Here is an 18,919-nt window from a genome sequence, read left to right on the forward strand (position 1 = left end):
AGCAGAGATGTTCTAATCCTGTCTGGCTTTCTGGAGTCTGCTATAATCCAGGTGGCAATCGTCACACCCAGCTGCCCTGCCAAGGAGACAGTGTGTAATTAAGTGCTGTGGGTCTTCTGTGATGGACCCGTTCTGAGTAATCTACCTGATTCTGTTGTTCCAAGAGCAGTGGAGGCGGGCCTGTATCCTGCCAAGTTTAAAAGATACTCTGTGCTGGTCAGTGTGAATGTGGTCACTCGTGGCAATTGTGACTTCCTGTTTTCATGATAGAAGACTTAAGGGAGATTTATCAGAAAAACTTCATGGGGCTTAGAGAAAACACTAAAATGATTTCATGGCAAGTGAATTTGAACCATATGGGTAGTTTTTTTTTTCTTAATGTGTGCATCAGCTTAAAAGAAGACTACCAGATGACCTATAAAAGATTTTAAGAAAATGGTTGATGGTATATATCCCAGAATATTAAAGAAAGGAAAATTTCAAAATACTTGAAAAAAATTACAGTTGGCTTTCCTAAAACCAAGGTTTGGAAGACGGGGGACTGTGTTGAGAGGGCCATTTTCACCTTACTCGGTAGTTTGCAGAGTCAGTGACCTCTGTGTATGGTGGGAGGAGATCTCAGGACAGTCTTTGATGAAAGGCCTTCTCTTACTCATTTGCTACCTGCTGTGTGTACTGTCTGGTCTATTTAAGTGTGCGCTTGCACATACACACACACTTAATGCCTACTGTGCCAGGCATTATGCTCATGCCCTGAGGAGGGTCTGTCTAGCTCAGAACCTTGCTTCACATTCCTTGGGAGAAGAGGTTAGGTGGTTGGCGGGATGGCACATGGGGTGAGGGGAGAGTGGAAGTGGAAGGTGTCTAGTGAGATGAGAATGGAGCCCAGCCCACAGTGCTTGAATTCATGTCCTCACTTGATACTTTGTAGCTGTGTGGCCTTGGGTCAGCGGCTTCACCTTTTCAAACCTCAGTTTTCTCTTGGGGATTATGACATGTATCCTACTTAACCTGGAAGCTCTTGTAAGGACAATTAAAATAAACCATGTGAGGGCTTATGGTAAACTGTGAAGTTCTATGTAAAGCAGGCAGTGTGCTTGGAGGCTGGGGCTAGCCTCGGCCCTGTTCCTTGTGGTAAACTGTGAAGTTCTATGTAAAGCAGACGGTGTGCTTGGTAGCTGGGGCTAGCCTCGGCCCTGTTCCCCATTCCCCCTTGCTCAGGAGGCCGGCCTCATTCTCCAGCCCTGGTGTGGGGTGGCTAATAGCAGGTTGGAGACTGTGGTGAAAGCCCGTACAGTTTGAGGGCAGCAGGGTGGCTGATGCCTACTGGGCCTGGCAGGAATCAAGACAGAGCTACAAGCTGGGCACCTGAGGCAATAGACTTGTGCTATCCGAGACCAAGATCCTTGTCCTTGGAACCTTACTGTTTCCTGCTTCTCAGGGACCCTGTCATGGTTCCAATGGTCTTTTTCCTTTTTAGAGTTTTGTCAGAGCTTTACTGTTGAGTGTCTGGGGTTATCTGTTTGGAGTAGAGACCTGCTGTGTTCCCAAAGCTCAGCAGTGAGAGTGCAACCTCCTGAAACACTTTGCCCTGTGGTGTGCATGGCTGGAAGTGTCCCAGGACCGGAGGGGAGCCCCATGGTAGAGAATACTATCTCCGTTCAATAACTGATTTTTTTTTCTGACTCCTGTAAGACTCACATGTGTGTTCTCAGTACATTTGCCCATTTTGCTAGTGATCACCCAGAACTCCCATGCTGATATGTTGCTTTCTGGGGTGATGGGAGCATTGCCATAGGCCACAAAGGGATTTAGAAAAAGAGCCGGGATCGGGGGTAGCAAGCTGATAACAGCACCATGAATACCTGTCCCATTTACTGCTGTCTCAGGAAATAGACTGTGGCAGCCATGGTTGGGTGATAACCCTGTCATTTCTGCCCAAAATACTAGCAGTGCAAATGGCCGGTGGCAGCTTGAGCAAGCATCATTTTCAGCCCCACATCAGTGAGAGGTTGCTGTGAGGAGGTATGAACTTTTTACAGGAGTAAAATAAATATCCTATGTTGTTAACAGACATAATTTTCACCTTATAAACTTTTAAAAAACATAGTACCGACCCTTGCCCAAAGCTGGGAACCCCATGAAATCAAACCCCCACCTCAGGTGGTTCACCCTCAGGGAATCTATGTCATCACTCACAGGAGGGTCTTCTGTTAAAACTGAATTTTGTGCATGTGGTGACAGTTTGTATTGGAGGCACATAAAGGGGAATGTGACTTAGAAGCTGTAAAGACAGAATGAAGCAAAGGTTTTTGCTTCCTGTGAAATTTTCTCTTGACTTCTATGCCCCTGCTCATGGCTCATGTCAAGTCTATTTTGTGACTTTGCACAAAGCTAAAAAAGGCACAAACACTATTGCTGAGAAAGTCAACTTGGTTATGTGTTTTGTTCTAATGAATGTCCTCTGCAAATCTGCTAACTTTAAAAACAAACCAAAACATCATTGTTGATAAATGAGACTAAACATGCTGCTCGTTATTCAGATTTTGCTTCTCATATGTGGTTTTTATGAGACATTTCCCTCAGTATTTAAAAAAGTTCCCACTCAGGCCCCACACAAGGTCTATTCATCAGTGACCAATGCTGACAAAGGACATTCCTGTTCACCTCTGTGACACAGTCACCTGTGGACAACTCAAACACTTAATAAGTTTTAGTAGCCTGGATCTTTCTAGGAAAATGGGCACCACATTATTAAGGCTATGAATGAGAGATCCCCATTGGGAATGCATAAAAGTTACCAGGTCATGGGATTAATGTAGGAACTCATACAGTTACTCTGTGCTGTGCCATTAATGAGTTGGGTTATCAGTATTGAACACGTTTGGCAAATTATTTTCTTTTGAACTATATAAATGAGTGTAGTTATCATTTCCATAATTACTTGGTGGCCCTTAATTTTTATAGAGGTTAGTCCTTGAAATTGAGAGCTTACCTCCAACTTGGAACAAAACTGAAATCAGTTTAGTATAACCCTACGGAAAGCGGTTACACTCATGACACCAGGCTGTAAGGGCAAGTTCTATGTAGTTAGTCCTTTGGCTGCATTTTTGGGTCAAAATCAAAAAATCTTAATAATGACCATTTTGCATATTGAGAAAAGTATTTACTGAACCATAGCCTGGTATTCTTGTAGATGCCTTTAGCAATGGGGGTGCCCAATAACTGAGTAGATAATCTCCAGCTCATGTACTAAAGGATATTCCTTTTGATTAGATTCAAGACATGGGCACTGTGTGTCTGACTTTTCAGAATAACCATCTCCAATGGCTATTGATTTATTGCATTATTGAAGTTGACACTAATTTGAGACATTAGATTTTATTTTTATGTCTTCGCTTAGCTAGGAATTTTCCAGTCTAAAAAGTTAGTTGAGAATTGACTAATAATAGGGCCAATGTAGATGGTTGAAGAATAATGCTTAGGAAGTACCTGGCTTCTGTAGGTGGAGAGATGCTCATTAGCCAAACTGTATCCCTGATGTAGGGCCAGAGTGCGGCTAATGTTCCAAACGGGCAGTGTGGTCGTCACACCCTCTCCACCCCCGCCTTGTTGCCAAACTTATCAGCTCTTAATTGATGTAAAAGCAAGACTTTGAACACTAAGTATTGGCCACCAGAAGGCATTGCTTTGAAAAAATTAACAATCAGAATGTTTCTTGAGATTGCTCATTTAGCAAGAGGATTTCTAGACATCGATTTCACAAGAAGGAAAGAGCAGAGACTGGGGATTGCTGCTGTGTCTGTCTGGAGGGGCAAGACAGCCGTGTCAGAGAAACCAAGGTAAAACACAAAAACCAGTTAGCATTTCACTCTTAGTGATTTCCTGTAAAAACAAGGAAAGCCTGTCTTTTCAACCTTAGAGTGGAAAGTGCTTAGGAAAGGACTGTTAGAAATAATGCACAAGTGTGTTTGCTCTATTTTTACACTGACCTTTAGCTCTCACTAGAGAATGTACAATTTTGGCCTTAAGAAGGCAAAATAGACAAGAAGGAACGTTGTAAAACATCCAAGATTTCCGGCTGGCAGCCTCAAAATGACTTCTTGGGACCTCTCTGTCTGAAGCGCGGGGAGGAACGGGTGTATCGAGTGTTGATACCCTTGGGGGAAAAGTGTTCCTACTAGAATTGGTTTACCAAAAATGGATGTTTTGAGCCCAGCTGCTAATTGTTGCTGCTCCGTCTTTAGACAGACTTTATAGACTCAGCGGTTCACTCTTAGGGGTATACTGTGTAATAATTTCTGTGTCATGTCCTCTTTAAGAAAAGGAAGTGCCAAACAAGCCCTTGCGTGTCCGCGTCCGATCCTCAGACGACCGGCTCTCCGTTGCGTGGAAGGCACCGCGCCTGTCGGGAGCCAAGAGTCCACGCAGATCACGGGGTTTTCTTCTGGGCTACGGAGAAAGTGGCCGGAAGATGAATTATGTCCCACTGACGAGAGATGAGCGGACGCACGAAATTAAAAAACTGGGTGAGTTCAATGTTATATGGTATCCGATGTGTTGGTGACCTTTGCCATCACGTCAATGTTTAGAAGCTCGTTCATAACCGAAGATTGTACTTGAGACGCAGTGCTGTTCATTTTCCACGTATGATGATTAGTAACTGTGTTCTTTGCTCTGTCCGTCCTCCGTGCCTTCATCCTTTCAACCTTCAGTCAGTGGCAGGACGAGGCCCCCCTCCACGTGTGCCTCAGCTGCTGCCTCATCTGACAGTGCCAGTTCCTTGAGCCGGGCCATTACCCTGGACGTGGGAGGGAACCTGATGCTTTTCTCATCTTGTCTCTGCTTTCACCATTTTGTCCTTTCAAGCTTTGTCTTAGCTCCCAGGACACTGGACCTTGGGTCCTTTCAAGATGAAATGTGGCCACTGATAGAGTCTGCACACCAGGTCCACCTTCTTCCTTTGCAGACCCTTACTGTGTGAAGGAAGCTTTGGCCATGCGATGCAGATGGGAACATCTGCTGGAATGTGGAGAGATTGTGCACGTGGTTCCAGCTTGGGTCGAGGCCTGACCTTTGATGCTCTCACTCACTGACAGGTCTGGACAGTGGCAGAGGCCACAGTCCGAGCAAGGCGATGCTGCAAACTCCTGCTTTTCTCCCCCTTTCCTCACACCCCCTAATTGACCTAATGAGTTTTGCAGGAGGTGCTGGGAAAGTATGGGTTGCCCCTTTGTGTGTTCTCCTCTCACAGGGAAGCCAGACTGTAGAGAGCACATGATCTACTCAGTTCCTCTGGGCACATGTCATGTAGGGCCTAGGGTTGGGCAGCAGAGCCTGGCCGTTCTGCTGCTCATACTAGAAAGCATGCTTGCCCCATGATCTCCAACATAGCTGGTGCCAGCAATAAATATGTTGGCTCCACTGCTTATTCTTCAGTCTCTTCCAAATTGGATCAGTACTTGGATGAGGAAGGGGGGTTCTTTATTGGACCCTCCCAGAAGACTCCAGTAGGACCTGGTGATCTCTTCACTTGATGATGCCAGCCAGGCCTCATATCGGTGAGATGGGCTGGAGGTGGGAAGGAGGGCCGGCTCCGGGCAGAGGAGCCCAGAAGGGCACAGAGCTGAAGGTCTGTGCTATGAACAGAGTCACTGGTGAGAGGGCAGTGGTGCCCGTGTTGCCTCCTTAAGTCTGTCAGACGCGACAACGGACAGGCAAGTGGAGGGAAATGAGACAGGCGAGACAAAATAGAGAAATGGAAGCCAGAGTGAGGGTTCTAGGCTTGCAGCAGTGATGACCAGTAGTTTGGAGCTCAGGAAACAGCATGGTGAGAAAGGTGATGGTGGGACCAGGGCTGCCTGTGGGAAGAAGGTCTGCTTGCCCCAGGTGCCCCAGGTGCTTCGGGAACACAATCCCTTTTGCTCAAGGCATGACCACAGATTCTGGAATTTGGACAAGAAGCTCCGAGTTCCTCAGGACTTCCAAGGCCAGCCTCCTGGGTCACATGGCAGGCATGGTTTGAGCTGGTTGGAGACACTAGTGGAAGCCCACGCTGCATTCCCTTCTAGTATAGCCAGGAAGTCACCATCCTATTCAAGCTGTCTGTTCAGCCACCTGCTGAAGAACCTTGGACAATTCTGGTGGGTGTTCTCCTGGGCGTAATATACAAACCATCTCAAAATTCAGACTCCAGAGACCCCCAACAAAAAGACCAGCTACCTCTCTTCTCCAGTGCCACCGGAAACCACGTGGGATCATAGAGGCACTGGAGACATCTGAACTGAGCGTGCTTTGTGAGACTTCAGTATTAGCAGTGAGACCTAGAGCCAAAGGCCCCGTCATCTGGAGACGCATCGGTCATTCATTCCCAAACCTACCCCTTGCCCTGAATAGGTGTACTCCACAGGGGAAATGGGCCAGATTCTACCCAGAGTATCAGCAGCAGGGGAGTCACTCTTTCTGCATTCCTGAGGCTACAGGGCAGCGTGTTTCCAGTGGGAGGTTTTCATTGTTCTGAGTCCTTCATAGATACCATGCAGTAAAACCTGGTTTAGTGCGAACAAGTTTCTCACCTGACTGGTGCTGCTGTCTCTTCATTTGCTCGGTAGTGACCCCTGGCTCATCCGAGGGCAACAGAAGGATTTTTCTGCTTTTTGAACTTGAGCCAATGTGGGAACTGAGGTCAGGGCTGGGCTCCGGTCCCAGCCTGATAGACAGTGCCTCTTACGCCTCCACGATGTTTTGGCTTTTGAATTTTCACCCAAAAAAATGTGTTGGACTTGCCATCACCCATGCTCTATGAGGCTGCCAGGAAGAAGAAGAGGTCTCCCTGGACACTTGCTCTATCTTAATGGGGAGAATGCTGTGAATTCCAGGAGGGGATGTTGCAGTGGACCTGCTGTGTCATGGGAGGCCAGTGTCCTCATTTTATCCTACATGGGATTTTACTTATGTTTATGACCGAGATGCCATTGAGAGCGTGGTGCCCACAGGGAATGGTCAAGGAAACCTGGAGAGAGGTGGGGTCCTGTCAGCAAAAGTCCCACCCTCCCACTCATTCACAAAGCACATGTGACTAGACGTTTTCCGTGTCAGGCCTCTTGGGGGAACCAGGGCCCCAGCAGTCCCTCACAGAGACAGATCGCAGACAGACTGTTGTGAAAGCAGAAACCGTAGAGTAGGCACGGGGGGCCGGAAGTGGTGTGGTGGGCACCCCAGGCCAAGCCCATCCAGGGGAGCATGGATGGCAATGGAAGACAGAGGCCAGAGGACACAGCAAGTGCCCGGACTCACGTGGGAGCGGGACAGTAATAAAGGAGTAGTGCATGAGTTTGGGGCCTTCAGGAAGTTATGAAAGACAGTCCCAAGTTCAGAGCCGAAACACTGGCTCTGACAAGGGGCTGTGGTGGATGGGACTTCAGGGGGCACTGGGCTGATGCTGGGGTCATTTTGGAAATTTTATCTCCAGAGTACCAATAATCAGGGGCACAGAACGGAGTGTGTTATTGTACCAGTGAGTCTTCGTGATTTCTGTGAAAAAGAGATTGTTGCTCCATAACCAGCACTTGGCTCTGGGCCCTACTCCCTCACCTGCTGTAGTAAATCCTGGTGTCACACTGGCCCTAACACCTTATCCATGACTGTGGGTGGGTCATCTCATCCCCCTGACCCTGGTTTCTCATCTTCGAAGAGGAGCCCGTGAGAATAGCTTCTTCATGGAGCTTTTGTTGGGACTAAATGAGGGGCAGGTGTGACACACTCAGCCCAGCCGAGACCAGACTCAGACACGTGGGCTCTTTTGGTTTATTCTACTTCATGGTAATCACAGGCTAGGTTTAGTGTAGAGAGCTTGCAAGTCAAGAATCTGGGTATTAACAACAATCTAGGAACTTTAAGAAATACATCCCAAATATGTAAAACATCAGTTGTGGGAAGTTATCCATTTCTTGGGGGCTCTTGATAAATGATGGCACACTGCTTTTTAAGTTTCTTTATATGTGTTCCTGGGTTACGAGGTTGGATGGCAGAGTTTTTCTTTGTTGACCTTTGGCTGCTTCCATTGTCAGTAGCACCAAGAAATTAACCATCTTATGGGACTTCTCTTTTTGGAAGCTTAGTTTGATGCTCTATGAATCCCAGTGTTACAGACTTGATTTTTCTCTTTTATGAAACATATATTTCAAAATCTGGTGGTAGAATGTCAGAACCTTAGCCTAAATAATAGTTTACTCATCAAAGCATGAGTTTCATTTGCCCTATGTCTGTGTATGTATGTGTGTGTGTGGAGAGAGAGAGAGATAGAGAGAGAGAGAGAGAGAGAGAGGCACTGTTCAAAGTTTGTCAAATAATATTCCCTTCCCATGAAATGTGACTGGGCTATTGCAGTTTATAAGTTGATTCTGTGTGAGGTTTTTGAATGCTGATCTCCTTTTATGTTTAACTGACATGCTGTTTGCAAAAACAAAAGGTTAATTTTCCCATTACTGTGAAAGTTTGCAATGCCTGAAGTTCCCCAGTGTTACAAATTCTCACTAGCATCTCTGTCACCTCTGCAAGTTTTGCTTAGGTATTACCTGATGGTGTAGTTGCCTGATGGTGTATTACCAGATGGTGTATTACATTACCTGATGGTGTATGATTAGGAATATATCATACTGGGGAGCCTGGGTGGCTCAGCCCATTAAGCATCTCACTCTTGATTTGGGCTCAGGTCACGATCTCAGGGTGGTGAGATGGAGCCCCATGCTGGGCTTCACACTGAGCATGGAGCCTGCTTAAGATTTTCTCTCTCTCCCTCTCTGTCTGCATCCTGCCCTCTCCGCGTTCGTTCTAGCTCAAAAAAATTTAAAAAAATAAAGAAATATGTCATATTGCTTCATTTTTATTCTTAAACTAATTAAGGCCGTTGCTGGAAACTCAGTCAATAGAGCCGGGAGTTAGGCATTAGAAACTCCAGATTCAGAGAAGATTATGAGTCCTTCTTAGGGGCATGACTGTGGGCAAATCGATTTTCTCATGGCTTTATATCCTTACTTATAAAGTAGAAGGCCAAATTGGAATTTAATCAAGGTTTCATCTGGATCCCAGATTTTATGATTCCATGGTACTCAAGAGTTACAGTTTTATTTCATCATTGTAATTTTTTTCCTAATAGTTTTCAAGTTTAGATTCAGTTAGGTACTACTGGAGTGTGGCGTAGAAGGAACTAACTGAAAGAACAATCTAGAAATAAAGGATGTGTTTAAACTCCTACATTTGCTCTTAGCAAATCTTCGGAGGCTCAGTTCTGCGGAATTCAGTTTCCAAGGGCCCAGCATCCTCTCTGCACTGATAACATGGTACATTCACTCTTCTTGTCTTGCTCCCTTCTTTGTGATGACAGATAAAAAACCAGAGTGACCCCCTCTTCTCTATTTGGAGGTAAAAAGAAGTTGGGGGGATTCTGTGGGCAAATATATTATTGTTTTCTTTTTTAAACATTGTTCATCTTTCTTCAATGTTGAGGAAATAGAAACCCATTTCTCAAGAATTACAGGTAATAATCACTTCCACGTTTTCTCACACAATAGTGTTTTTCTTGAGCCTAGTTTTCTAATGTTCTTGGTCTCATCTTTAATTATCCTGAAGAAGTTGGAATGCTCCAGAAAGACAAGATGGGAAGGGAGTGGGGCTGTGGGTGGGGGATGCGGACAAAGAGGGTGTGCATCCTGGAAAGCCAAACGCGGAGCCTCACCCATTGCCGGTTGGTCCACAGCCTCGGAGTCGGTGTATGTGGTCTCCCTGCAGTCCATGAACTCACAGGGACAGAGTCAGCCTGTCTACAGGGCTGCCCTAACGAAACGGAAGATTTCAGGTATGTTTCCAAGGATGAACCTGCTCACGTCCTGGTCTGTGTGGTTGCCGGGTTGTTTCCAAATGATGCTGCGTAAGTGGCGAATCACTTGGATGTCACTGAGTGTGAAGGAAACCACAGGACCGGCTTGGTCATATTTCGGACACAAGCATGTTTCATTTATACTCAGAGATAAGCGTGTTCGTCCGAGGAAGTATATTTCTCTGTGTATTTTGAATGGCTTCCCTGTGCAACAGATTTGCCGCTGTAGGACCTGCCAAGCATTTGGTCCAATTACAGTCACAGTCTAACCCACACATCAGTTGTCCTTGGTGGCAGACCATGAACAGAGAGAAATGAGAGTCCGTGTGGAGGGGGCAGTGAGCAAGATCTGCCCTCATACTTAATTTTAGCCCAAATCTCCTAAACATAGCATTGAGAAGAGTGAGAAAAGTGTGGTAGAGGCTTACTCACAGTCTGACCATTGTTCATTTACCAAGGGATGTTTTTCCCTACATCCATTCACAGATTTTTAAAATATTACATCTTAATAAATTACACATACCTATTCTGGGTCCTGCACCTTAATTTAAAGAGGCAACCTGCAGCATGGTTATTTTTAGGAATTCACAATTTATTTGTGATTACAGTTTTATATGACAGAACAGATGCTAAATTATGTATATTTCTATATTATCATTTTTGTTTATGATTATAGTTGCTTACGTTGTGTGATGGAAATCTCAAATACATGATGCTGCATTTTTATTTTTCAGTATTTACTGCTATAGAAAATGTGTCCACATTGTTTTTTAACAAGCTATTTCCACCTTCCCCTACCTGTAGAAAAGTCACATCCTTTTGAAACATGGTCCCTGAAAGGTGAAAAGAAAAAAAAAAAAAACACAAAATAAAAGCCCCAAGAGACTAAGAGCAAAATTGAAGCCTGTAAGTCCTCATTTTGGGTAGAGATTGAACAGAAACTATAGGCTTCATGGGTATGATGTATTCTCTTGGAAATTGGCAAACTGAACTCTACTTTATGTCTGAATGTAACTTTTAATCTGTCTTGTTGGAACCACATTTTCTAAAATGGGAGGACATTGAACCCAATGTGATTTGTGCATTTGTTTGAACCAGAATTTCATTTCATGCCATGATTGCTAAGGAAATGCTCTGGCTTGACCTTTTCTCCCCCAAAACTTTTGCTTCCTGTATGTTTTGTATTATTTCCCAGAAACTTACAGTATGTGTTAAGAAAACACTGAGTTACTTGGAGTATTTTGGACCAAGGCAAAGCATCCCTTTTGCACTGTTCTTTAGGTCAGCTGGATTGGGGAAATTTCAAGTAAACTGCCCATTTATTAGACTATGGGTAAGAACAAGAGTGGAGATTTTGGTTGTTCTACATTGACCGAGCAAACAATTGCTTAGCTTTCATTTTATCTACATCAAGTGTAAGCAATTTAAAAATTATATAGCATGAATAATGAACTCTGGGGCCCAGAGGACTCAGGGCAGATCCTCTTGTAAGACCTCTAATGTGTCCCGTTGTCATTTCAGAAGAGGATGAGCTAGATGTGCCTGAAGACATCAATGTCCGGGTCATGTCATCCCAATCCGTGCTTGTAGCCTGGGTTGATCCTGTTTTGGAAAAACAGAAGAAAGTTGTTGCATCAAGGTACTTTCCCTTGTTTATTTATCTTTGTTTTAAGTATGAGAGATGTGAGTTTCTGGTCCTTACAAGACATGTGTTTATTTGCATGACCGTATCTTCTGACATGTGAGTGCTGGCCTCTCTGGTAGCTGGGTGGTAGACTGTTCTATGACAATCTGGCTAGTCTCAGGTGCCGTCACACGTTTTCCTCAGATCAGATATGACCAGGGCCTTGTAATGCACATAGCAGGACCTCACTTCTCACTTGTTCAGAGTTTTGTCTTGTGTCTGGAAATTCCCTAGATTCCATTTTCTTTCTTTGCCCCATGTGGGTTTTGCTTTGTCTCACTGTGATCTATTTGTGAGCAGAGGATGTGACCCCATTTTAGAAGGAGTCTTACCTTTCCTCCTGTTATCCAGGAAGGGTGACAGTAGGAAGGATTTTTATGTAGAGAAGTGGACATTTGTCGAATGCCTTGCACACCGTAGTTCTTCATTCTTCAGACACTGAATTGCCTTATATCTAGCTCATTTGTGCATAGCAGAAGGCACTGTTTTGTCTCATAATGATATTATGATAATATTAGATATTATAATAGCTCATGATATTATGCTGTTCAGATTTTTATACTGATTTGCAATAGCAGTAGAAGAAAAACCAATCATAAGATTAAAGTAATCTTTGTGTTTAAAAAACATTGGTGGACACCATTCCTTGTTAGTGGTAGATTAATATAAACATCAAAATTTTATTGTTAAACTACTGAATAGTTTATATTGCCAAGAAAAAGCCAAGATTTCTATATATTAACTTTTAGGACCCTATATATTAACTTTTGAACATAACTACAACCAAGAAAAGTGAACATCCTTTAAAAAAATGAATGGAGTATAATTCTGAGATTATATATGTATTTTATGTATATATTTTTATATTTTTATTATATATACTTATTCTTTATACGCACACACACACCATTATTTGTATTATATACAGTTTTTGTTACTGTCTGTTAGTAAAGAAAAAGAAAAAGACATCTGCTTCATTTGAAAGAAAGTGAGAAAGCTCATAGTGATTCTCTTCCATTTTGTTCCTGATTACCACTGGAATTTGATTCCCAGTATCTAGATAAAGGGCCTGAGTTTTCTTAGCAAGACTCTTGTATTAATTGGCGGCCTGTGTCTGCAACTGAAGTCTTATCTTGACTTATTAAATATCACCTTGTTAATGCTTCAGATGCTTTCTACTGCCAAGTGGCTGCAAAGAACATTTCTTGGCAAAGGAATACAATAAATGGAGTTTGCAACTCTTTGAGTGTGGAAGATGTCTTCTGTCTGGGATTGTTACTAACATGTTTGCTCCTAGCATTTCTCTCCCTGATAATCACACAGTAGAGTTCCTTTTGTAAGCTCCTCTATCCTGCTCTGTTTATTACACACTTTTGCTCCTTCTCATGGTAATAATTCTACTCAAAACCACATGTTGCCTTTCCTCCTGAACCTATAGAAAACATGCCTGCTTTGGCATGAAGTGGGTCTTCCTGTCTGTCTTTTCTGGAGAACCAAGATACATTAGGCCAGTTTCAGTTCTTAATATTGCTTTTTTCACACCACATGCCTGCACACACATACACACACACATCCCTCAGAAGGTACCTGCTTGGTCAAACCTGTCCCTCTTTTGTCCCTTCCCTTCTTTATCTCTGAGCTGTAAGACACTAAGCTCCATCTTTCCTGGCTGACTTTAGACACCTTTCCTGGAACTTAAGAGTAAATTCTTTGACTTAATAACATAGTCAAAAATGTAGGTTTTTCTCCTCTTTAATTTCTCTCCTTACCTCCCAAAGTCATTACTTATAGGGAAGGAAGAATAGCAAGGAACCTAGCGTTCAGTTGCAGAGAATTGGTCAACTGGTTGCCTTGTTTCTTTATAGACAGTACACTGTGCGCTATCGAGAAAAGGGGGAATTGGCAAGGTGGGACCACAAGCAGACCTCCAACAGACGCGTGTTGGTTGAGAACCTGATTCCAGACACCATGTATGAATTTGCAGTCCGTATTTCACAGGGTGAAAGAGATGGCAAATGGAGTACATCTGTCTTCCAGAGAACACCAGAATCTGGTCTGTATTTAAAATGGCCTTTGGATCTTCCATTTGGGAATTGCCCTGAAAATAAGATTTAAAGATAATTTAAGAAACCAATGGTGATAAAGGCCAGCAGAGGCATTTTTTAAAAAGTAACATTAACCCTAAATCTGGGATGTGTTTCTAGGTACCAAGGCAAAGAAGTTCGGGCATTGTTGCCCACGTTTATCCTCCACTGTCCGTCTTTGTTAGCATGTTATCCTGACATGTGGAGCATAGTACATCCCAGAATAGAGCATAATTACAAATCACCACTGGATCTGTGCATGCCCCTGGGTAATGCATGGAGGGCAGGGAGGGTAGGGAGAATCTTCTTCCCTGAGGCTGAGCTTGAGTTTGATTCTGGGGGAGAATTGTACTTGGTATCAATTATTTTCTTTTAAATGATGTCTTTACAAGTTTTATTAAAAAGAAGTTCAAACTGGATTTTAATCTTCTTTATATATTTCAAGATTCAGCAATGAGAGATATTCTGAATTTCTAAAAGCATTTCCCTAGATATGTCTGAACTCACTGCATGAGTCAGTAGCACTGACATAACCACTATATCGCACAAAGTGTAATACAGAGTGGAATTTTCTGTCATGTATATTAACAATGAACATAGTAGTGCTGCCCTGAAAAATCTGTCTGCAGGAACCATATGTCACTTACTTTTAAAATATCCATAAGAGCATTTTTAAACCTTAGGTCCTTGTCCCTTTGTAGCTCCTACAACAGCTCCTGAAAACTTAAATGTCTGGCCAGTCAACGGCAAGCCTACCGCCGTCACTGTAGCTTGGGACTCACTGCCTGAGACCGAGGGGAAAGTGAAAGGTAGGAACCTCATTATTTAAGGTATCGAGTGCACACACAAGAGACATACTCCAAATAGAGATGTCATTGACTCTGATCAACACCAGCTCTAATAGCAGGTTTGGTGACTGGGAGACCAATAGGGAAGCAACATACGTGTATGGGGCGCTAACCCAACGAACATGGGTATTTCATGTAGGGTTCTCATTGTCAGTAGGATCCAGGTCCTCATGAAGATGACTTTTCATCTTCCCTATCCACAGCGATTTCGGTGCTGCTATCAGGAGGGGTGTTTTTAATTGTATGGGTGTGACATCATAACCTTTACCATACAAATGACAGCCTTGTGTTTCATTCTGTGGATCTTCTCATTGTACCAATAAGATTATGGAATGTGGGAGTAAGTAGAAACCCTGCGGGACCACAGATGTCTTGAATGAGACCATAGATATTTAATGAGTTTGAAAAAAAAGTAATAAAAATTAAATAAAAATGGATTTTTTCCTATTTGTCAAACTTTTTAATTAATTTTTTTTTTTGGTTGAGGAAAAATATGACTTTAAAACAGGAAAAAAAAATACCAAAGACGAAACCAAATTAAAATAGAATAAAATATTCACAGCTAAATTTAAAAATAATCTCTTGAGAGTATGAAATAAAAACACAAATTACTTCTTTTTGGTGTAAAAACATTCAAGAACCTTTCAGAAGTCTTTTCAGAGACATTTGAGAAGGCTGTATGGTGGTTTTCCCCTGACATCACATATACAGATGTGCTTTACAGGTACATTATACTATTGCTTGATTTTTGGAAGACAACTTACATCTATGTCCAAAAACTATGAAAGGTTTGTGTAAGGTTAAAGAAATTGAGAAAATTATCTACTAACCTCTTTTGAGAATTTCTTAATTGAAAAGCTGAAATGTTTTCTTATATTCAACTTTCAAAGATATCTCAGTTATCTTTGAGGACCTGTAAAGATGGAACAATGGAAGTTAAGGGAGGCATATGTAGGAGAGTAGTTTCTAAACTTAATGCTTTCTCATTTGCTTGGAGATTTTAAAGAATATATTGTACTATTCTTGCTCATTTTTTTCCCAGTGGAATAAATGAGAAGCAAATGAAGAGAAGAAATATTTAGTTGGCCCTTTAAATCATCCTTTTTATGACAGTTTGTCATGATGCTGGCAAGGATTCTGAAAATTGCATAAAGACATTTTTGGCTGATGACTTTCATTAGTTATAAAAAAGTCAATTGTTGCTCCTTTCATGACTTTATTATCATGCTACTTATTTGCTTTCTTTCCCTCTCCCACATCTTAGTTTATATTTATAGCTCTCTGGCAAATGAACCTCCTTGGTAGTCAATGAAATATTTTCAAAAATAGTAACAGCTACTGAGTTTTTGTGTCCAAAAGAACTCATGTATCTTAACTCTGCTCAGGCAGTTTTCACAAAGGAGTGATGGTGGGACTGAAAATTCATAATTACACTGGGGAATTATATGTATGACAAATATAAAACACAATAGAAGAATATAGTTCGACATGGTTACATTTTTTCCAGATGAATTGAATTCATAAAAAAAAACCTGTATTACCAAATTTTATAGACAGTGGGTTCTTTTAATTTTTACTTTTGACCACCACAAATGACTAGTTTGTTCATTTTCAAAGAGAAAAGAATGTGGGGTTGTTTTTTTTTTTCAGACAAATGTTGCAAAGACATTTTTGGTTGAAGTTTTTAGGTTAATGTACTTTTTAAAGATTAGATTTCAGGGAAGAGAAAAGGTCTTCTGTGCTTCTCTAGATATGACAAAGATAGTACGACAGTTGCTTGGTTTTTCTGTGATTCAGATGATTTTTTGTGGTTAGCTCCTACTCACATTAATTTGACAAGTTTTGTAAGTCTTGAGTACATTGAGAGGAAAAGAGGCATGACAGTTTTTAGTCAAGGGTGGAAATTCTGCTTCAAAACATGGCTTCTTTATGGTACAGCATTTCCATAGAAGCCATACAACTATATTAGTTCCTTGGACTGAATTTGCTCTGATTTTCAAAGTTCAAGTGCATTACATGTTCATAAATATCAGTGATTGGAGATGGAAACATTAGACATCACATAAATCTATGAACTGGCAACTTTTCCTTACAGTTTTAAATACTGTGAAATATCCTTACCTAGGTATATTGAGTCAGGATTGTAATTCCTACAAAAGGGAAATTATACTCCATATATGGGATTAATGCACAAATAGCCCAGATTAATATACCGAGACTCCTAGAGGTCTTGGTAGCTCTTCCGATTCAGTTCTGACCGTTGTCATTTAAATCTTCCACGGGTTCTTCTACTCAGGATATATTAATGCTGACATAGTAAATTAGTAAATAAGCACAATGAAGAAAAACTCCAATGCAGTGTAAGTAGATTTGGTCGTTGTGTGAAGACTGGCCTCCTGGGTTCCATATGTTTAATTTGCCGAAAATAGGAATCTGCCCGAGAATTCACTCCGTGGCCTTGTCTCGTAGCCTGAATGGATGTTAGTTCACCGTCCGTTGTGTCTTTATGCTCCAGCTGCCGACTTGGCGTGCATTGCTACAGTATTAATTTTAGTAATGCACGTTCTAATTCATCCTGCCCATACAGTCTGTCTGCTGGACACAGGACTGTTTTCAGTTTCCTCCTTCCAACCGTCTGCCAAATCATTTCAGAATACATTCTTTCATACGCCCCGGCTCTCAAACCATTTGGAGCAAAGTCCCTCACCTATCCTGGAGAGACTACTTCTGCCCTAGTGGATGGTCTGCAGCCTGGGGAACGCTATCTTTTCAAAATCCGGGCCGCAAACAGGAGAGGACTGGGGCCTCACTCCAAAGCCTTCATTGTCGCTATGCCAACAAGTAAGCATTGTGTGTTTGTGGCTCTTTCTCTGTCTCTCTTCATTACTGCTAATTGTGGTGTCTTACTTTGAATCATGCTCGTCGATTTAGAACTGCTTTGTTGACGGTTTTGGGGGCTACATTTGCCTGTTGATTTCTAAAATATTTTTGTTGTCCCTTGGGAAATTGGTCTCCCCAGAGACTAAAAGATTATTGATTTCTAGTCATATGAATGACTGTTACAATATTCCAATAACATGAATGTATTAATTATGTGATTGATCTTATATCACTGTGTAATTTGGGGCTTATAATGACAGGGAAATAACATTTTTACAGATGTAATGTGACATTTTTAATTATTAGCTCTCTTCAATTTCTAGATAGTGCTTAAGATTTTTAGTTTATATTCCATTATTTTGGAGTGCAGCTCTAGTCAGAATAATTTAATTTACCTCATTATCTGATCACTATCAAAATGGAGGTTAATAAAATCCCAAATTGGAGTGAGGTGTTTTTAGACTGTATTTTCTATTTCTTTTAATTTAATTTTATTTTTTCAGTGATCCAAGATTCATTGTTTATGTACCACACCCAGTGCTCCATGCAATCCATGACCTCCTTAATACCCACCACCAGGCTCACCCATTCCCCCCATTCACCTCCCTTCCAAAACTCTCAATTTGTCTCTCAGAGTCCACAGTCTCTCAAGGTTCCTAGACTGTGTTTTCTTTTCTGCCTCCCCATGTTTACACCAGATGTTGGTAGCTGTCTCCTGCGTGGTGTGTTGTGAGGATTCACAGTATAGTGCAATATTAAACAGTGCTGTGGTGGAAAAATTGGAATAGATGCGGTTTGCTCCCTCTGGGTCCCCCATTGCCATATAAATTCTCCCTGCTCCTGCAGCATCCCTTCCTGCATTCAACCCTGCTCTCAGGAAAGAGTAAATTGTAGGGCACCTGTAATAAATTGGTTTGCCTACCCCGGGAGTCTTTAGAGTTCAGGCCTTATTATAATTTATCCATTATTAAAGGGATTTTAAGTAAGAAGGAGAAAACAAATATAGAAATGTTAGGGGGAATAGGGAACTCTTTGCAATGCCTTAAAAATTACAGATTTGTTGCTTACCTGTCACCTGCAAATCACACACAACACATCCCCATTTAGTTTTGAGTATAGATCTTCAACACTTTTTACCAGGCTTATGTGTGTTTCTTTCCTACATCACTAAGAGTGGCTATAATATATCTGTAGTATCCTGACAGTTTTATTAAGAAAATACTACACAAGATTTTGCATTCACAAAATCAATAGATTACTTTAAAATACTCCTTTCAAAATTTCTGCAAATAATAAGCTGCAACATAATGATTCAATTTATAGAAATTTAATACACATTTTCTGGGACTATATCATTACTTAAAGTAAAAGAGATCTTTAAAAGAGATTGCCATAATTTGGAAAATGTGTTCAATGTCTAAAGAATGAGAAGTTATTAATTATAATGACTAATTATAAATGCCTCCACACTGCCATCTGAAATACTCACCTGATGTTTCTCAGCTTTCAATTTTTTTGACGGCAGAATCTTTAAAATCTATTTATA

General features: G+C 41.8%; 1 protein-coding gene across 6 annotated transcripts in view; it reads left to right on the forward strand.

Annotated features, from left to right (window-relative positions):
- FNDC1 (fibronectin type III domain containing 1) overlaps nucleotides 1-18,919 on the forward strand; it is a 104,657-nt gene that overhangs the window by 42,857 nt on the left and 42,881 nt on the right. For 3 of the 6 annotated variants that reach the window (XM_047733848.1, XM_047733851.1, XM_047733854.1), the window contains 6 exons: nucleotides 4,323-4,529; nucleotides 9,758-9,856; nucleotides 11,399-11,516; nucleotides 13,427-13,614; nucleotides 14,347-14,454; nucleotides 17,146-17,334. In XM_047733848.1, coding sequence (XP_047589804.1) covers nucleotides 4,323-4,529; nucleotides 9,758-9,856; nucleotides 11,399-11,516; nucleotides 13,427-13,614; nucleotides 14,347-14,454; nucleotides 17,146-17,334 — 909 coding nt within the window. The remainder of the gene's footprint in view (nucleotides 1-4,322; nucleotides 4,530-9,757; nucleotides 9,857-11,398; nucleotides 11,517-13,426; nucleotides 13,615-14,346; nucleotides 14,455-17,145; nucleotides 17,335-18,919) is intronic. The other 3 variants (XM_047733850.1, XM_047733853.1, XM_047733852.1) reach the window with 3 other exon arrangements.

The sequence above is a fragment of the Lutra lutra genome, chromosome 6, assembly GCF_902655055.1.
Source record: "Lutra lutra chromosome 6, mLutLut1.2, whole genome shotgun sequence".
NCBI lineage: Eukaryota > Metazoa > Chordata > Mammalia > Carnivora > Mustelidae > Lutra > Lutra lutra.